Source organism: Acanthisitta chloris, unplaced genomic scaffold (assembly GCF_000695815.1).
Source record: "Acanthisitta chloris isolate BGI_N310 unplaced genomic scaffold, ASM69581v1 scaffold14207, whole genome shotgun sequence".
Taxonomy (NCBI): Eukaryota; Metazoa; Chordata; class Aves; order Passeriformes; family Acanthisittidae; genus Acanthisitta; species Acanthisitta chloris.
In genome coordinates, this window is record NW_008684391.1 from 38,786 (window position 1) to 58,534 (window position 19,749).

Genomic DNA, 19,749 nt, shown 5'->3' on the forward strand with positions numbered 1-19,749 from the left:
GAAGTAGCACAAATGGGGAGGGGGCAAACAAATATAAACCAATAATGTGGTGCTCCCTATCAACCCTCTCTTCCTAATTTTTCACCATTTTCATTTTGTCAGACTGTGTGTTTAGTACCTGGAGAAGTCCAGGAAGGAAGGAAATGAAAAGGACTTTCCTTCAGTCACACAATAGCCCATTGTGCTCTCAAGACAGTGAGATACAGCAGCTGGGAGACAGAGGTTCTTATTTTCTGTGAGTTATGACAACCATTTGTTTCTGGTTCTAGGCTACAGAGCATGGACAGACAGGCTCAGCAGTTGCAAAATATTTTCAAAACCCCTAAATTGCTATTCAGGTCTTCGAAGTGGAGATAGTTTAACTGCCCCTCGAGATCTGGCACTTGGGATATCATCCCACCACTTAAGACAGAGGCTACCAGAAGTGTCCTGTTTGCTCCAAAGCCATCTGCTCAGCCAGGCAACCTCCTGGCTGTAAGGCAACACCACGAGGAGCTGCTAGTCAAAATTATGTCCTTATGTCACATTTGACCCACAGCTGTGGCACATTCCACAGATCTATACAGATGGCAGCAGAGCCCAATATTGCTGATCAGGACAGGAAATGTATCTTAACACTCAACTGAAAATTTGGTATTGATATTCAGAGAGACTCCATCACATAGTTTTGAACTCATTTTAATGAGTTATGAGGCAAAAATCCAGTCAGTGTGAACAAAAGTTTTATGGGGTAGTTATTTCTTGTACAGCTCTGACACAGTTTAGCACTGTTAAGAACACTAGTCTGATGCTTCTCATTATTCTCATCTCTAAGGCATCACAAGGGTAACACTATATAGGCCCAAACCGATACTGGAATACTAGAGCCAAGGTCAAAAGGCATAAGGAATGTCCCAGTGCTTATCCCTCTGAAATTTCTAACATAAAATATGGAAGAACTAAAGAACACACCTAAAGGGTTCTAGAAACACTGCAGTGGCTTCAATAAGTTACACCAAAGGTGGTGCCTGCAGGAAAGAAAAAAAACAGTGAGAAAGGAGGTAAGAACAGATATGCTGTTAGTGTGATGTCAAAAAGTTGTAAGGGGTTTATACCACTAAGCATGGTCCTCCCAAAATGTCATAATATGCTGGAGTATTCAGAGGTTCAGTGTTTTGGAGGTTTTTTCATGAAAAAAACTGCATGTGTATAGAGAATGAGTATGCAAAGATCCTTTACCTGTTCTCCTTCTATAGCAATCAGCTCTCCCAGGGCTCAAAAGTGGCTTTAAAATCAGGATTGAAAAGAAAACAAGCAACAGGAATTAGGCAAAGTGCAGCAAACGTGACAGAGGGCAGGGACACAACTTACAGTAAATGCTCTCTTTTATTACTCAGTTCAAATAAACATTTCAGTTTTCTCTGCAAGATCTGGATCAGAGCAGTAATACAGCAATTTGTCTACTGTAACATTTCCACAGGAGCCAGTGTGACAGACTTCATGCATGAGGCCTAGTGCTTAGTGTGTTCAAATCACTTGAAAACTGAACCATATCCTTAAGAGCAAGAGTGACAAATTGCTTGTAGTCATCTTTTCATTACTCAGCTGTGAGCACCACACAAGAAAACAAGAAATTCCTTAAGGAAAGAAAGTGACCTGGGATGATTGTGTATCGATAATTCATAGTTACAGAATGTCACAGTCCAACAACAGAACTATTACAGCAGGTTTGGTATTTTGGGGTTTATGATAAATATTTGATGAGGCTTGTTTATTAGTATATTTGGTGAGTGTTTAGACATGAGACATTTTTAATGTTTTGATAGATTTCATATAGAAATAGTTTTAAGTACCCAAAGCTTTAGAAAATAAATATTTCAATAAGATCTGATTAAGACACATACGAATGAGAGCAGTATAAGAAAATGCAGTTAAAATATACAAATTTCAAGTGCAAAAAACCCCAAGAGTTTAAACCTTCTTTCTCAAAACCATCTCTCTCTAATAAAGCTAAAATATCAGCCTTTAAACAGGCAGCCCCACTATTCACCTGGTAGGAAAGATACATCTATTGCACCAGAAGTACAAAGCTAAGAATGCATAATATTTTATTCTTAAACTTATTTACAAAAATATATTGCACCAATCCCTTGTCCATTTTCCAATTTAACATGTTAAGGAAAAGCCTACTATTTACACAGTTAAAAACAGAAGTGCAAAAGCAGACTGAAAGAAACCAGAAAGAAGTTTATTTCAATTGCTAAGTACAGTATATTACCTGACCATAGCCCACAACCAGTATGACCTAAAATAATTTGTACCAGATACATCTGTGATTTGCATTTCTCTGTAGGAGCCTTATCTTTCACTCTAACCACCAGCAGGTCTACATAAAATGCAAAGGCTAACCATAGCTTAACTTAACAGCTTTATTTCTCCAGGAAAGTGATAGTCTTTCAGGTAAATTGAAACCGCTACATAGTATTATACATGTGTTTGAACAGTAGTGATAAATCAGGCATGATGGTTTTCATCCTTCCAAAACACCATGAGGAAAAGTTTGCTGATATTTCAGGACTGATTATTCTAAAGACATTGTCAGTCCAAATTATATTAGCACAGCATATGGTCCTGTCTCAGTCTACTTGCCACTGGGACCATCATGATGCATTTCTGGGGTGTAGGTAAGTAGAACAATCATGACCCAGAGATGAAGCAATGCCTGGGAAAAGAAAAGAAATAAACTTCTCAGCAATGACAATCATTGTTCACATCAGTAATAAATATGAGAGCTCTTAACGAGAGCTAATAAAACTTGTTTTGCAGAAATATATTGAATAAATTTTTTTCCTATTAATCAGATACTCCTGAACAAAGAAGTTGTATTTGGACAATGAAATGCTGAGTCAGATTCTGAAGAAGCCATTTGCAGAAATCTAAGACACTGCACAAACAGCAAAGCTAAAGCAGCCTGTTTTCCTACAGATTTATGTCCTCTGCCTTCTCTTCTCCTCCATGCCCCAGTGACTCCAGCTGTTCTCTCCAACACCCAGTCCCCAGCCAGCACATTATGTGTTCTGCCTTAAGTGACTGCTAAGTCACTCCTCCTGTGCCAACTGGCTGACACCAGACTGTGTAAACCAGCTGAGGTTCTGCCTTCTTTCTCCTTACCACAGGCCCTGATTTGAGGCATTTTTATGAACTGTGTGGGAATGTTAATTCTCTTTTGAATTTGGGTGAAACTATCCAATGAGAACAGAAGAAGCTGCTTGGAGTGCAACAAGGAATACATAAGCCACATCTTCAAGTTACAGCAGTCATAGTCAAGGTTTGAGCTGAAAAAGGCTAACTGTCACTGACTGCCCAATATACAGCTCCTATGCAGCCACCATGGAGTTCCCTTTCAGACTGCAGCTTAGGCAGTAGAATTCTTCAGTGTTTTGGTACAAAACATTTTATTCACATATTGATACATTTACATGATAATAGGAAGATAGAGAGAAGTTAGGAATTAAAGAGCCCTGTTCCTTCCACCACTTAACAGGGCAGAAAATGCAATTGCAGGGGGAAATTAGAGTTTCCTTTATTCATGCCTGTCTGTCTGCTTTATATCCTAAAATAGTGACAGTTGTTCTCAGAAACTCTGGTCAGCAATTCATTATACCTTCTCAAGCAACGTGGGTGTTTTGCCATGTCCAAGACTCAAGGGCTCAACCTGTGGCACGTTTCCAAGCAGGGCAGTCTGCACACCTGCCTCACCACAGGCCCTGCAGCCGACAGGCACCTGCCCTCCAGTGGCACAGGGAGGCATTTCGCTGCTCTCAGCTGCCAGCCCAACCTTGCCTGCTGTGGGTGAGCAACCTTCTACTGTTTGGTTAAGCATAGCAAGAGAAACTCTTGCCACTTTTTCAACTACAAGTGAAGAGTGATCATTGGTTACTGTAAGAAAAGTGAAGTGTCAAATATTAAAGAAGCTCTAACAGATGTCATTTTCCAAAATGCAGTGCATGCAGGCCTGGTGGGTCAACCTAGGCAACTGGTCACTATTGTTCTGCATTTTACCACTAGAAATCTCCTTTTACAGTCCTTCGAGTGGTAGTTACATAAGTAACTACATAATAAGACTGCTATACTAAGAATCCCTGGGAAAAACTGAAAACTGCCAAGCAACATAACTCCAAACTGCTATTATGTAAGTAATATTTAGTCCACTTTATAAAAAAATCACGTTGGGTTGTTAATTATACAGTCTTCTGAGCATCAGACATCTTGCAGTTTAAGACATTATATAAACTGGCTATAGAAAACTTGCATTAAACTTCTTTCTTCAAAGACAGGTTACTCACCATGTAGATGATTACGAAGACTCTGGCTATGGGGTACCGCCTTAGGAAGATTCCCAGACGAATGCTACACAGGTACAAGAGAAAACAAAGTGCACAAGTTAACACTGAGCAGTAAATTCCTGTTCTTCTCATCCCAGTCACCACAAACATCAGCTGATGTTATACACACAGCTTTGGTTTTGACTAGAATTTTACTCCACTTACTCAAAACATTATGTGGAGTGAGAAAATTCAGACCATAAAACATATTCTCCTAATTTTTTCTCTTACATGCTACAGAGTTTTTGAAAAATAATTACGACTCAAGAGTTGTACAGCTATTTTAAAACTCACAAATATGCTCTATATTTGTCAAATTTCCTTACCTGAGGACATGTCATGAATCTTTCAAAAAGATTTAAGCAACTAAAACCTTGGACTCCTCCGAAAAACCCAACAGGTCACTCCTGCTATTATACTTCACTAGAGGCAGAGCACAGTACTTCAAAGTAACTGCATGAGGTGTGTGCACTGCTGCCCAGCAATGTCAGCTAAAAACAAACCCATGTGTGGAAGTGAGTATGATACTGTTAGACGAAGTTCAGTACCAACACATTATGTATAATACATCCCACCACAGAAATCCTGATACTCTTCACAATGAAATTCAAGTACCCTGGAAGCACCAAGGACTTTCTATCAAGGTATCTTGTTTTCAAAGTATTAAGAAGTATTACCTAATTTCGTTTCCTTTAGGTATTTGGTTCAAGTTTTGCAGCAGACCTTTGCTGTGAATACTGACAGCTAACCTAGCTGCTCAGAAAAGGGATCGAAACAAGTCATTTGCTGGATTCAGACTGATTTTCATTTACTAATTCCTCAAACAGATTATCTTCCAAGGTGGACAGCTGCACTGGGTCAGAACCCAGAATCTTGCATTCATCAGGACACCTGAACAGGACTAGGAGAGTACAGATGATACTCCCAACTAAAACACTCTTGCTGTGTTTATCACAGACACAGTCAATACTTCTGAAAGTAAAAAAATGTCGAAGATGGTAATGGAAAAGGTTAGATATTTTGTACATAATTTAGAGATCCTCTTCTATCAAAATCTACAAGAGTGTCATTTAAATAATTGACTGTAATTTGCCAAAGCCCCAAAGTATTAATATCATAGGAAAGCACAAGGGAAGCAGGTCAATATTTAGTGATTTACGCCATACTTTAGCTGCATCGGTTTTAACTTTCACCGACATAAAAGCAATACAAACCAAAGTGTGTCACTTGAAAACTGCAAAAGGATTAGAGCAATTACAAAATGTATTCCCTTAGGACACTCTTACCTAAACTGATCTATACTACTAGCAGCTTTGCGTACTCTCCCGTACATCCCTGCCATGCTGGAGTCCATGTCACTGAACAGCACGGGAACACTGCGCAGCCGGGCACCTGTTGGGAGGGAGAAAAGCAAAAAGTCCCATTAGCTAAGTTGCTGCTTCAGCAAAACAAATCTATAGTGTATAACAAAGACATATAAATATATATGTACACACGCACACACTGTACCTGCATATACACATATGCACTTAGGACATAACAACCCCATGCAGCTCCAGGCTGGGGGAGGAGTGGCAAAAGTGTTGTCAGAAAGGGACTTGGTAGTGCTGGTGCATAGTGGCTCAACATGAACCAACAGTGTGCACAGGTGGCCAAGAAAGCCAACAGCATCTTGGCCTGTATCAAGAATAGTGTGGCCAGCAGGACAAGTCAGAAGGAAATATATTTCAACTCTGCTTTCATAAGCGGAGGAACAAAAGTCTGGATTGTCATTTTACACCTCTTAGTCACTGTCCTTTGCTTTTAAAGTTACTTAATATATATACAAAATGACAAACTCTGAAGAGTAACATCTCAACATCATGGATCAGCTGCTGAGGTTCTCCCAGAGATACAGGACAGACCAACCAACCTCAACAGAACCACCATATTTTAAGCTGCTTTCAAGAAAAACAGAAAGCAAAGAGGAAATTAATTTCAACCCAAACTCTGATCAATTATCAGAAGGAAGTATCCCATTCTTGCTCTCCTCCCAAACCCTTTTTACAAGAGAATACTTAGATCCTGCTTCAAATAATTCAGTTTAAACCCCATAAGACAGGTTTATTTGCACCTCTTGCCAGGATTTTTAAATATAATTGTTCCAATAGTATTGAGAATTAAAGACTAAATTAGCTTCATTAAGCTTACTTAAAGCCATTCATACACAAAAAGGAGCTTCCAGTTAACTATCTGTTATGATACTGGATGCTCTAAGAAAAGACCTCCAGCATAACTGGCTTATTTTCAGCATTTTCTTTTCCTTACGAACTCAGACTTTCAGGGAAAGGCATTTGGAAATACAGAAACCTCAACTGCAGACAAGACAAGAGTTTTAAGTGTATTTCCTTCCTTACCTTCAGCACCATCAATGCCTGCCATGTTAATGGAAGGTCCATTAGCACTAGTGCCTTGGACACCCTTCAGCTGCTGCTCAAGTCGTTCCAGCTGATAGACAAGTGAGTTCTTCTCTGTGCTCAGGCTCTCTAACATGGTTTGCTTCTGAATGAGTGTTTCTGTCAGCTGATGAAGCCGATTTTCTAATTCTGTCTGACTACTACTACTTAGAGTCTTGTTTGTGAGCTAAAAAACAGAGCAAAGAAAAAAAAAAATCAGGCTGAGTTCAAAGTCTGACCAAGCGACATTTTACAAAACTCTAGACATCTCAGCCTTCAAGAACCAAGTTACTCCACTGCAGAATTTTTACAGGATAATGTTATCAAAACTATCACCAATGAGCCGGGTAAATGGGAAAATTAATTTCAATAGTTGCTAAACCAAAAAAATTTCATATGACACAAGAAACTCTAGGTAAAAATGTTCTCCTGTTTTCCACCTCTAATCACATGAGCATTTCTGTATCATCCTAGATTTGATCATAAGACCAATACTGTGCCTCAGGGACGAGTTTAAATGGTAGGAATGACATAGCCAGCTAATCCAGTCTGGACTCCATACTTGCAACTTCACAGTGAGTATATGATATGTTTTCAAGCAAGGAAGATAAAACTCAGTAAAATGGGGAGAATCTGATGCCACTTTACAGGAAAACTTGACTGAAATGGTGAAAATGCAGGATATGTTGCAGAAGAACTGAGGAGCACTGAGGTAGAAAACATGATTGTACTAGCAAACAAAACCTGCAAGGACAGCAAACAGATCATGCATTTGACATGGATCATGTTATTCAATCTGCAGAAAACACTTAAAGCAAATGGGAATCACTAGGTCTGCCATAGGTACAACTGTTCTATTCACTACAGTGACTACCTCACCTAGTTTGTGGCATCATATACCATAAAGATGTAGCTTCAATGATCACAAAACAGAATCATCAGGAATGTCAGACACCCAAAATACAAATCGGATGCATGCAATGGAGCAGGTGCAGGTAGTCCTGAAGTCAGAATGACCAGAAAATTCATCTGCCAACAGGCTCGAGAAATCTGTGTAACAACACAACAATTTCCAGATCCTCTGACACTAACTGCACAGCTGATCAAAGCTGACTCTAGACTATCAGTTTCTCTACATACAAACTACTTTTAATTATGCTAAGAAATTTGCACAACACAAGGCCTATGCCTTCATGCTGCCCAAGGGGACTGCGAGGGCTGACAAGTATCAGAAGGCTCCAAAAGGGATTAGACTGATACAAGGAAAATAGATCCATGCTGGTGGGACTCAGTAGAGACTAACAGCACTAACACCCTTAGCTCAACAGCTGATGCTGAGCAAGCACAAGGGAGTGTAGAAAGCAGCCAAAACACACTGGCCCCTGCTGCCACAGTCCAAGACAGAACAGTGAGCTAAATGGATCACTGAGTCAGTGGGACATAACTTAGGTTCTTATGGCCAGTTACAAGGATCCTAGTAGAAATCACAATGACCTAAAAAATCTCCAATGACATTTTTGGTTTTCAAAAAGAAGAATGTTGATTCAACACCATCCCATCAGGTCTAGTTGGGTTGAATTTTTCCCTGCTATAAAAGCACATACAACTATAAATTAGGCTATTTACTCTACATGGTTCCCTTCTTGTGCTCCCTACTCCCAAAACTCTACTCTGTATTGTAAACAAGTACACTGTAACTCACTAGTAGAACTTTTATGGGATCTTTTGGGACACTTTAATCAAATTAACAGTTCCCATCACCAGTTTTGCAATTGAAGATTACAAAATTATTTTCTATACACACCTGATTTCTGAGCTTCTGAATTTCTTCCTCTCTGTCTTTTATTCTGCTTTGCAAAGTATTCTTTGTTCGATACAGTTCTTCTTCAGTATAATGGAGTTCCTAGGAAATTTATCACAATTACAAGTAGAAGATTTTATACATATATGTATTTTGAGAGACTCTCATATCTAGAGTTTCACAGTAGAATACTAGAAAGCAATATGCTGCAATCAAATACAAACTGAAATTTAATCTTGGTTAAGTGTCTGGTTAGGATGGGGGGATAGGGGGAAAGAGAGAGCTGAGTATGAAGACACAACCTACAAGACCTATTACATTCATTTGTGGAGACTGACCTAATATAAATACTAATCCAGACTAGTTTACTAAGGGTCACACTATTTCATTGGGACCAACATTTACCCTCCTTACGCTTTCACTATTTAATATATTGCTATCTTGAAACTATGTCAATAATGTAACACTTAGGAAATACTTTGAGGGAAATCTGTATTCCTAAAATAAATTTGTTAATTCAAAACAGCATTTTTAAAACCATTGAAAAACCCTTGGCATATCTGTCTATAATTCTTCATGACACACATCTTGCTCTGAAGTTTAGGATAAATTCACATAACAGATGTGAAAGGGGAAGGAGTATTAGTAAAAAAACAAATTACCAAACTGTAAATCTAACCTTAAATTTTGTTACTCCCATGATTTAGTGGCTATTTTAACTCCTGAGCTTATCTTTGAAAGTAAGACAGGCTTCAATCACTATCACTTCAGCTGTCAGTAGCTACAGAAAACAGCTAATTCTGTTCTCCCTTCAAACCATCACATGTACAAAAAATAACACCTCTACTTGTTTTCCATCTTCAGTTTCTGAAACCTTATGGCAATAGAATCATAGAATTATAGAATCAGCCGGGTTGGAAAAGACCTCCAAGACCATCGAGTCCAACCCTACTGTGGTTACCAGACCATGGCACTAAGAGCCACATCCAGTCTCAGCTTGAAAACCTCCAGGGATGGTGAATCCACCACCTCCCTGGGCAGCACATTCCAATGCCTGATCACTCTCTCTGTAAAAAATCTCTTCCAAATAGCCAACCTAAACCTCCCCTGGCAGAGCTTGAGTCTGTGCCCTCTTGTCCTGCTGCTGGTTGCCTGGGAGAAGAGACCAACCCCCACCTGACTCCAACCTCCTGTCAGGGAGTTGTAGAGGGTGATAAGGTCTCCTCCTCCAGGCTAAACAATAGTTAAAGGAACTCCCAGACAGAACTGACCATAATTGTATTAAGTATATGTAAATGTGTGGCAGCAAAAGGAATACTTCAGTTTCTGCAATAACTGCTAAGGGTTTTTTAATTCATCTCACTCTTTCTATATGTAGCATTGACTTAAAGCACACTCCTCAGAAGGGCAGTAGTAACAAAATACAATCTACCATCTGCTCTAACATAATAAACATCAGTTACCCATCAAGAGCAGACCTCGACTTCTGCCTTTTAATTAGTTCAAGCTGTCAGCATCCCATTAAAATGTAATTTTTGGAAGGACAGATAATCCTATAAGATAAATTGTCCCTAGCAGATACAGTGTACTCCTGACTTCTTCATTATTAATTCTCTTTACAGGAGGTTTTTTTTCTTACAGAGGAATTTTTTAACAGGGTGCAAAGTATTTGTCCAATTCCTATCAAATAAGTTTGCTCACATGCAATACAAGTTTGCTTTTTTTCCCCACTTTCTTCTTAGCACAAAACTGCTTAAATCAAGGCAGCATTTGCCTAAAAAGATGACACAATCTTACAAATTTCATTAATATAATTTTATCAGTAATTTGTCTAATAGACCAGTTTGGAAGCAATAAAATTAAACTCAAAACTGAGTAACAAGTAGATTGAAAAAATAAATCTACAAATTAGTAGAACACTGACATTGTTTTATGAGCTAAAACTTATGTACTGATTGAGTACAGGAAGATCCACAGTAAACACTGCCAGTATTTGAGTTTCTGATGTAATAATGTTATGAATGTTACTATATCCCTGTTTTCTGATTATTTCTCTGCTGAATAAAACTTAAGATCCTAAACAGTTCTGTGCACTCCCTAGGGTCCTGTTTATTCTTTCACACATGGGTGAGATCTCTGATCATTTGGAGTAACCAGAAGGGCCCTGAGCATAGCTTAGTCCTGGGTGTGCTTTCTTTGGCCTAGTGATACTCACCAAACTTTTGGGGATTTCTTTGGAACACTAGAAAAAAAATAATCCGTAAGCTACTCTCCTATTAAGCCAAATGTTTTGCTGATGACACCACACGGGGCCTAAAATAAGAACAATGAGCTTTCAAGAATTTCTTACCTGTTTTTGCCGTTCTAGTTCAGCTTCTGCCTCTTGCTTGGCCATTTTATGTGCTGATATCTGCTCTTGTAGGTCTTGAAGCTGATCTCTCACTGACTCAGCTTCACTTACCTGCTGTGCCTCCATATCCTGAAACAAACAGAAATGTAACCATTTCACTAACACTGGAACATTACTGCAACCTGTCGGAGGTAACAGCAAAAACAAGTTGTATGTGCAATATTGCTTCAAAGGAAAAGGCAGGTGAGGGTGTAATGGATAAATGGCACTTGGTCATTTTATACATAATACTTTCACTAATTTATCAATAAAATAAATGTATTTTGTGAACATCCAAAGCCTCCACTTCTTCCTTTCTAGTGTCCACAGGCCAAAACTGTGTGAAGGAGGCTTGCGTGCAATGGCTGGGTTGAGCCCATTATGCCAGCAGATGACCTGGATTACAGCACTTCAAGGATTAGTAGCCCTTGCACACAAAAGGATATAGGTGATCTCTATAGAAATTGCCATGCTTGTTTGGAAAAAAATGCTTCCTTCTAAAGAAGCACACAGTAGTGAGGGAAGAGAGAAGTGGTAATATATATACTAGAAACAGAGTCACAGCATACAAGAAAACAGTCCTTTGTTGTGGTTAACCACAAACACGTGTACATAAGCAGAACTACCTGCAGCTCTGTCCTCATCTGTTGTATTTGCCCCATTAGTTTTTGTATTTCTTCTCTCTGAGTGTCTCGCTCATGTCTCAGTTCTTCCAGTTCCATTGTGCTTGCTGTATTGCTGTCCAGGCCTTCAATACCAGAGCCTTCTTTTAAGCTGTTTATCAACTTTTCCTTAGACTGAAATAACAAATCAATATATTATTGATAGCAGTATTTTGAAAGGGCTCAACTACATGATGACTGCCAACAAAGCCAAATACGAACCAAATACAGCAATAACTCTTCCAGGAAAGAGGATAAACCATTTTTTTTGGAGTCAGTCTAATGTTAGCTCGACATTGACTTGCCATTTCAGGCTTTTCATATGTATCAAGATGGATAAAAACTTGTCCTTGGACATTACACTAAATTAATTACCCTAATCAGAGATCTTTATCTTCAACATCTTGCTAACATTTATAAACAAGACTCCAACCAATTATGTTTGGACTAGGTGTATTTGACAATTTAAGTACTGCAGAACTCTGCACAAAATACCTGATTTTTCCATTGTTTATATGATGTTGACCACACAACAAACTTTCAGAATATAGAAAAACCTTTTCTTTGGTTATACCTAAGTCTCCACTCTAAGCTATGCTCCAGCCTCAAGCACAGCAGAGCAATACTCCTGAATTAAGAATACTGGGTATGGAACAAATTGTAGGTTACATCTATTAAACTATCTGCCTAAGACTGGACTCCTGGATGAAGAACACACTGAGAGATGAAGCACCAGTAAGTGCAACAGTTTGCTTGGATTCTTCTTCAAGTTCAGGACCTGAACTACCATTTCAATTACTTAACTCCATTTATAACCTCAAATTTACAAAATGCAGACTGGTAGCTCTTCTATATAGGTATCATTATAGATATGCCTCCAAACACATTACAAGTCACATGAAAAAACCCCACAAATTAGATTATTTGAAGCATAACACATTAAAAAAATGTACAAATCAAACTGTGTTTCTTTACACAAATGCTTACTTACTTGAAGAATGCGAGTAGCTTTCTGTTTATAGTCTGTCAGCTCCTGTTTGGCAGATTCTAGGTGGTTTTTAGTTACTTTGACTTGCTGCTGCAGCTCATCAGCTCTCCTCTTTTCATCCAAGTACTTTCTTTCTGCTACAGTTATCCCTTCAGCCAAGGTCTGACGTTCTGCTTCCATTTTACTTAGCCGAGCAGCAAATTCATTCTATTAGCAACAAAGAAACAATACTTGGTGTTTAAACACAGTCTCAACTTTTACCTAGAAAGGAAAAAAGAAGGTTTAAAAGCAACTACGCATGGCACAACACCTCATATCTACCACCTTCAACTTACGGATGTATTAATGCTATGTGGAAAGATATTCTGCTTGTAAACTAGTGCTAAATAGTATCAGTAAAAATATGCATTTATTTCCCTCACCAGAAATAACCAGGGAATAACAATCTTCCTATTACTGGCATTTATTTAGTAAACAAAAAACAAGCTTTCCCCTCAAAAAATGTTATCAAATGTAGCCTGACATGTTCTGAAGGATTTGTAAAAAAGCCTAGAATGGACACTGATAAAGATTTTCAGAGCTGCTATGACACATAACAAAGGCTAAGTGTGGGAAGCAGTATCTAGCAATAATGTACTCGTACCTTTACCACAGAAATCATCATCCAGCTTAATACCCCAGTAAAAACTGGCAGCAGTAATCCTCAAAAACTTTTACTCATGAAGCTTTCAAAGTAACATATAAAAAGCAAACTGGCATCAGAAGGATACATAGTGCAGCACATTCTTCCAAACAATGAGTACCCTGAACAGGAATTGAAATCAAAGATAGAAGAGAGCACTTGGAACCTCACAGATCTGATCTCAAAAGCAGAGACTCTAAGTCCTCCTTACTCTTCATGTCTAACCTGCATTTGTTTGTAACTTTCTTGCTCCCGCTTGAGCGCAGAGTCTGCATCACGCAGCCTCTCCTGAAGTGTTTGAAGAGCTTGATTCTGTAAACTGCTTCCTTCACTGTGGTCTTGTATTATCCTGAAAGAGCAACACACAATTAAAAAGAAGAAAGCCAGAGTGATTTTTCAGGTGGAAATATGCCTTCCCGGTTACCAGAGCAGCTTTGAAAATTTACCCAGTAAATTACTGAATCTGGCTGACTCCTGATGAGAGGCCTGGAGTTAATGACACACACACCTCCTCCCTGACCTATATTCTGGAGTATCCATCTGCTGATTCAAATCCCAACACTGAGATAGGTCAGGAAAGTCTTTGTATTTGCAGAGTAAGTGTGTTCTTCAAGCAAAATAAAAAATTCTTGGGACTTTCAGCTTCAGCCTCTGACACAAAAAGAAATACTTGATACAAAACGGGTTTCAACTGGGTGCCAACTGCCCCTATTTGATACTCATTTGCCCTGTTCCCACTGCCAACAATGATATAGCAGGCTCAGAGCAAACTTAAATCCTCCTAATTTCAAACCTTCTCAGAATACCTTTCCCCATTAGTTTCTTAAGAGAGGGAGAGGGACTCTTTGTTAGGAGCTGCAGTGACAACAGGTACAAATTGAAAGAGAGGAAATTTAGGTTATATGTTAGGGAAAAGCTTTTTACTGTAAGGGTGACGAGACACTGGCACAGGTTGCCCAGGGAGGTATTAGATACCCCAACCCTGGCAGTGTTCAAAGCAAAGTTGGATGAAGCCTTGAGCAACCTGCTCTGGCTGGAGGTGTCCCTGCCCATGGCATGGGGTTGAGACTAGATGATCTATAAGGATCCATTCCAACCCCAAACCAAAAATTCTTCTATGATTAATGCTTACTCTTAAAGAGGCTAAATTATATACCAAACTTGCTACCATGTGCAGAGTTGTGAAGTATGAAATGATGAAGTACCGAGATTTCTCACTCTGCAGTGCTTCCAAAGCTTCTGTCCGAGCACTTAAGAGCTGATCAGCTTCTTGTAACCGTACTTTCAGCACAGCCAGCTGAGAATCTTTGGCACCAACAGCTTCTGTCAGATCATCAACTCGAGCTTGAAGCTCTCTAACCATCCTGTCACTCTTTGAATGGTCAACGTTCCACTTCTCGACCTTTTCCCGGGATTTGTTCAGTTCTACAAAATAAGAAGTTCATTTGAAGTTTATAAAAGTAGACATTGCAAGGTCACCTAAAGAGTCAGGATGCACATATCTCATTTCTTAAAGAAAAACATTAAATACAACCCAAACTGAAAATTCATGAGCTACTGGGAAGTAGCAACACTGGCTGACCCATAAAATTTTGGAGATGATCTCAAAATAGACATTTCATTCTGGGTCACACTGCAGATGACAGATTTTACCTGCTCCACCCCTTGCCATGGCCTACTGTCAAATATACCTGTGTGAGCAAAAACCTCTGCATAAAGCATCTAGTTTAACTCTATATGACAACAAGCTCAAACTAAGTAACTGTAGAAAAACATACCAGTGTTGAAATAATGCCTGAATACATACAGAGGTTTCTGGTTTTAATCAAACATCTCATATTAAACTTCAGTGGAAATTAAAATTATCTGGCTTATATATAGTTACTGTGAAAAAAATGTGGCCCCTGAGTTTTATGCCTAACAGCAGGAGTTTACCGTATGTTTCACCATTTATTTAATCTGGATTCACATTTTTTACATTTGTCATTTCATTTGGCTTTCAAAAAGCTAGTGAGGCCATCCTAAACATATTAAATTTTATATTTTTACTGTCAGTCTCTAGGCATGACAGATTATATCCTACTACAGCCAGACAGTAGTCAGATTTTGAAGTATTTAAAGGAATTTACTCGTTTAAAAATAAGGATTTTGCAATAGCCACTAAAATGCAGGAAAAGTATATGAACAGTGATACTTACTACCACTGTTTTACTAAGATGTAAGCTTTGTAACAAACTTGAACACACAGTTTTGACCAACATTTGTTTCATCTGTCGAGCTGAACAAGGCCTTTTTGTTTCTCCCATCTCATTACCCTGAAACTAAGAATCATTTTATGTGAGAAGTCATAAATGCAAATGCAACTAGAGAGATTTTACTATACATACAAAACACTGACACAGAAATAGCATTTGTTTTCTAGTTCACTAGCCTTTTACTAATTTTATAGTTGGAGTACCTTCTTGTGTTTCTTTGGACCTCTGTATTAATGAAGCCATCTCTTGATTTAAAGACTGAACTTCATTTCGCAGCAGCTGATTCTCCAGGCGAAGGTTGGACAGCTCATGTGATTTGCAATCATCATTAGCTGAGAGGTTAGGATTAGTTACTGCACTTGGTGAGGAATCCTTCACACCATTCCCTTGTGCTCCCAGTCCAGAGTCTGAGCTGTCTGGAGTTTCTGTACAGAGAGATGCAACTTAGAACTAGTACATGCATTGTTAAGCTGCCCTTATATGAACAGTTCTATGATCTGCATCAATGACTCATTAACAAGAACAAATCAAAATAGTTTATACTGAAATGGGATATGGAGTTGCTTCTCACAAGGGACTGGCACAAAATAGGACTATCATACATGCACCATGCAGTGTTTTTGCTAATCCAGGAAGCCAAAACATGTAAGTTATAAAATTTCTTATTTACATTAATGACAAATCTAGGATTTCAGAACATTCACACTCCTTTTATGACTTTGCTGCTCAGAAATGTCCTCAGAAGTTGAGTAACAGAAGAGATTAAATATACCTAGTAGCTAACTAGGGGAATTTTTAGTATAAGCTTATTCTGGTTTTCCATTCAGATTTTGAGGATGCACATTTTATTTGAAAAGAGAACAATAAGGGAACTCCTGACAGTATTCTGTACAACAGCCCTTGCAGGGAAGGAGGAACCAAGAGCCTTTTCCCATCATGCACAAATACACAGAGCATCCCTGATTAATGCTGGGAAAGTTACACATCCACTATGAGAGCCTTGATTCCAACATGCAGACAGCTGGAAGCTTTGCAGCAGTGTTAAGATAAGACAGCGTAACATGCACTGAACAAACAAGCAGGAAATCCAAAAATATTACTTCTGAATTTATTATATCCCAGGGAAATAACTGCTGAAAATCCAGAGAGACAGACTGCAACCAATTCCAAGCCAGTGTGCAGTTTAGTTGCCAAACCATTATTTACTTCACCAACCAAGCTGCTCCAGCTTCCTTGTTACCCCTGCAGCAGCTCCTATTACCCTGAGCCCAGGAACAGGGGCACAATATTAATTCTGAATACCACCATCCACGAGTAGCAGCACTGACAGGAAGATTTCTACCATATGTTCCAAACCCTTTTTCTGTTTAAAGCATTCTAAGAACTGTCATTATCTTCCCTTTGATTTATTTGCACAGTTTCCAAATTATCAGACAATTTATCCTCACTTCTTTGTCTGGAAAACTCAATAGATTAATGAAGCTAATGAAGCAAGAAATTAGCCATTTTAGCACATAGCAGAATATAACCATGGCAATATACAAAGTATAATGTTAATTGGTTTTGTCTATAGCTAATGTAACATAAGCTGCTTCAACAGATGTTATACAGAATATTTAAAAGATACAGATCTATCTGTACAATCAATTTTGAAACCAGCATGCTCAAACCCTATGTTGTACCTGTGTCCTTTCCTATTTAGCAGCTCCACAATGCAAACTCCACTGAAAAATCCTAAGAAAGTTCAACAGGCCACACTGAGCAAAACAAATATGTTTCTTAAGCACCAATCAGCAAGGCCATATAGCCAGGTCTAACACATTTGAATTATTATTAGTAGCAATAGTGAACTTTACTGCAAAGTTATAGACCCAGAAATACAGAACTAGTCACATCTTAGGAAATGATCCCTTTTTATGTTTTTAAGTTTTTCAGCATACTCAATGCAGTAAGCAAAAAAGTGGTATGTACAATATTTTACATACTCAAAGTACAGAACAAGTAATAAAGTCATCTAACTACATTGTTAATAACACAACCATTTGCTTCAATTCTCTAAAATAAACAACACCAAAGTAGCACAGCAACAACAAGGACTGAGTGTGGACTGGACAGTCTGGTGGAGAACACAAGTTCCTGATACTTCCCAGACACATTATGCTTTGTGTTGTTGACTTGATAACAGCTCCATCTTTTTACCATCTGGCCTGGAGGCTCTTTCAGGTCTCTGGATTTATACTGCAGTAATGAACTACTTCTGGCAAACCCAAAGGCTTTTTCTATCCAACTCTCTTGTGCCTGTAGCTCTACAACAGCCTATCCACATCCACCTTCCCACTCTGCAGGACAAGCAAGTTTGTCAGCTTGTCCCTCTTCCATGGCAGAACAGAGAAAACCTCCCACCACCTCACATGGTGCACTGGGCAACAGCAAACACCATCTACCTGCTGGTGAAAGTCACTCACTCTCCTACATGGAACCAACAGGTAAAAGCCCGAGTGACCAAACAAATGCAGCAGCACCTGTGCTTTCAAGTGGGGATGTACAGGGGCTGATGCACAGTTAGGCCATAGCTGAGGGAGGTCAAGGTGAGCAGGAGCAACAAAGTAGGTCCAGAACACAAAAGATTTAGGTATTACTTATGCAGCTTGTCAAACCAGCACGGTAAGTAAGATTACCCCAGTGATGAACAAATGTGAAATGCCCTGGTGTACTCCACACATCTGACATACTACTACCATTATATGTTTCATGAAGTGACATTAAATCCATTACCTAGCCTTACCCTAGACATACTTGGGTTTTAAATATCTCTACGTTCAATACTATTTAACTACCATTGCCGTGGCTCCTGATGGAATTATCTTCAGCAGTTCTTGCACTCTGTGTACTGGTAGACACAGAACTAACACTTGAAGTCCGAGAGTGATTTTGAAGAACAGGTGCCTTGCCTTTCTCCTTTTTAGAGTCCATCCTTCCATTAGGCTCCTTCTCTGAGCTGTTGAGAAAATCAAACAGCAACTCATCATCAGGTTCTGACTTTTTTCTTCTCACGAACTGCGAGGCAGCTCTGGGTGTGGAAACACTTTCTACTGGAGAAGCAACCTCTGAGGATGTCCTGCGTGCTGGTTTAACATTGGCTGTCCCTGCAAGGATTGTGGCCTTCTGATGTTTGATGTTATCAGCTGCTGAGGAGATGAAGGCTGCTTTGGATGATGTCTGGTATTTCAGCTCTCCAGTATGCTGCCTCACTTCAGAATATTCATTGGCAGAGTCCAAACTCTTATTATCATAAACTGCACTGCTTGATGTGTCTTTTTTGCTCAAAGCAGATGCAGCTCCTTGGTCAACTCTGTTGAGTAGATCCTCTGCCTTCCCAGCGAGATCAGCAAGCCAAGACATGATGAGTGTCTGCTGATAAACTCTGTAGCTTCAAAACCTTAGGCCCATATGCTGCAAAAGACATAGAACCGTTAAAAATCATAGAATTTCAGGGGTTGGAATGGACCTCAGAGATCACCTAGTCCTAAGCCCCTGCCATGGGCAGGGACACCGCCCCACTAGACCAGGCTGCTCAAGGCTTTATCCTATCCAGCCTTGAACATCCCCAAGGTTGGGGCATTACAACCTCCCTAGGCAACCTGTGTCTCACCATATCAGACTGATGCTGACAAGGCAAGACAAATGGGTTACCTAAACACCTCCTGTGTTAACCTATGAGTGCTGTCATTTCATTTTAATAGCTCCCTCCCTACTCCTTTGCTGCTTAGACGGAAATAAACCAAATCAGGCTTTTATGAAAAACAAAAGGCTGAGCTATCACACCACCAGCACCTGCTACACAATGTTACAACCACACACAACAACACAGAGCGAGGGAGACAACCACCGTGCCCACTGCTCCCCACACTGCCCACGCTGATCATTACCAACCTTCAGCCCTTCAGCCTCACCTCCTCCCAGAACGGGACAACCTGAGGTGAGTCGTGACGGCGCTCGGGGCAGCACCAGTCACGGAGAGACCTCAGGCCGGGGTGAGAGGGTCGGCGCCATCTTCAGGTAGACGTGGCTCCGTTTCCGGGACGCAGTGCGCAGGCGCAGGAGGGACCGGAAGAGGAAGGAGGGGAGAGCGCGCCAAGCCACGCCACGCGCACCGGACAGGGGGCGTGGCCT

The 19,749-nt window shown here is 39.7% G+C and overlaps 1 protein-coding gene across 1 annotated transcript; it reads right to left on the bottom strand.

Annotated features, from left to right (window-relative positions):
• Window positions 1-2,426: 2,426 nt before the first annotated feature.
• On the bottom strand, window positions 2,427-19,027 carry GOLGA5 (golgin A5). The gene is made up of 12 exons (XM_009079327.1): window positions 18,414-19,027; window positions 15,780-16,001; window positions 14,527-14,746; window positions 13,547-13,670; window positions 12,643-12,846; window positions 11,616-11,786; window positions 10,951-11,079; window positions 8,604-8,702; window positions 6,761-6,986; window positions 5,651-5,756; window positions 4,326-4,389; window positions 2,427-2,701 (listed from the first exon to the last, which is right to left on the bottom strand). The coding sequence occupies exons 1-12, from the start codon at window positions 18,976-18,978 to the stop codon at window positions 2,621-2,623; spliced, it is 2,211 nt and encodes a 736-aa protein (XP_009077575.1). The 5' UTR covers window positions 18,979-19,027; the 3' UTR covers window positions 2,427-2,620.
• Window positions 19,028-19,749: the final 722 nt, after the last annotated feature.

Coding starts and splice junctions, on each gene's coding strand:
- GOLGA5 (XM_009079327.1), bottom strand. CDS start 18,978: ATGTCTTGGCTTGCTGATCTCGCTGGGAAGGCAGAGGATCTACTCAAC. Junction 12,847..13,546: donor AAAGTTACAAACAAATGCAG/GTTAGACATGAA, acceptor TGTTGCTAATAG/AATGAATTTGCTGCTCGGCT. Junction 11,787..12,642: donor AAGCTACTCGCATTCTTCAA/GTAAGTAAGCAT, acceptor TTGTTATTTCAG/TCTAAGGAAAAGTTGATAAA.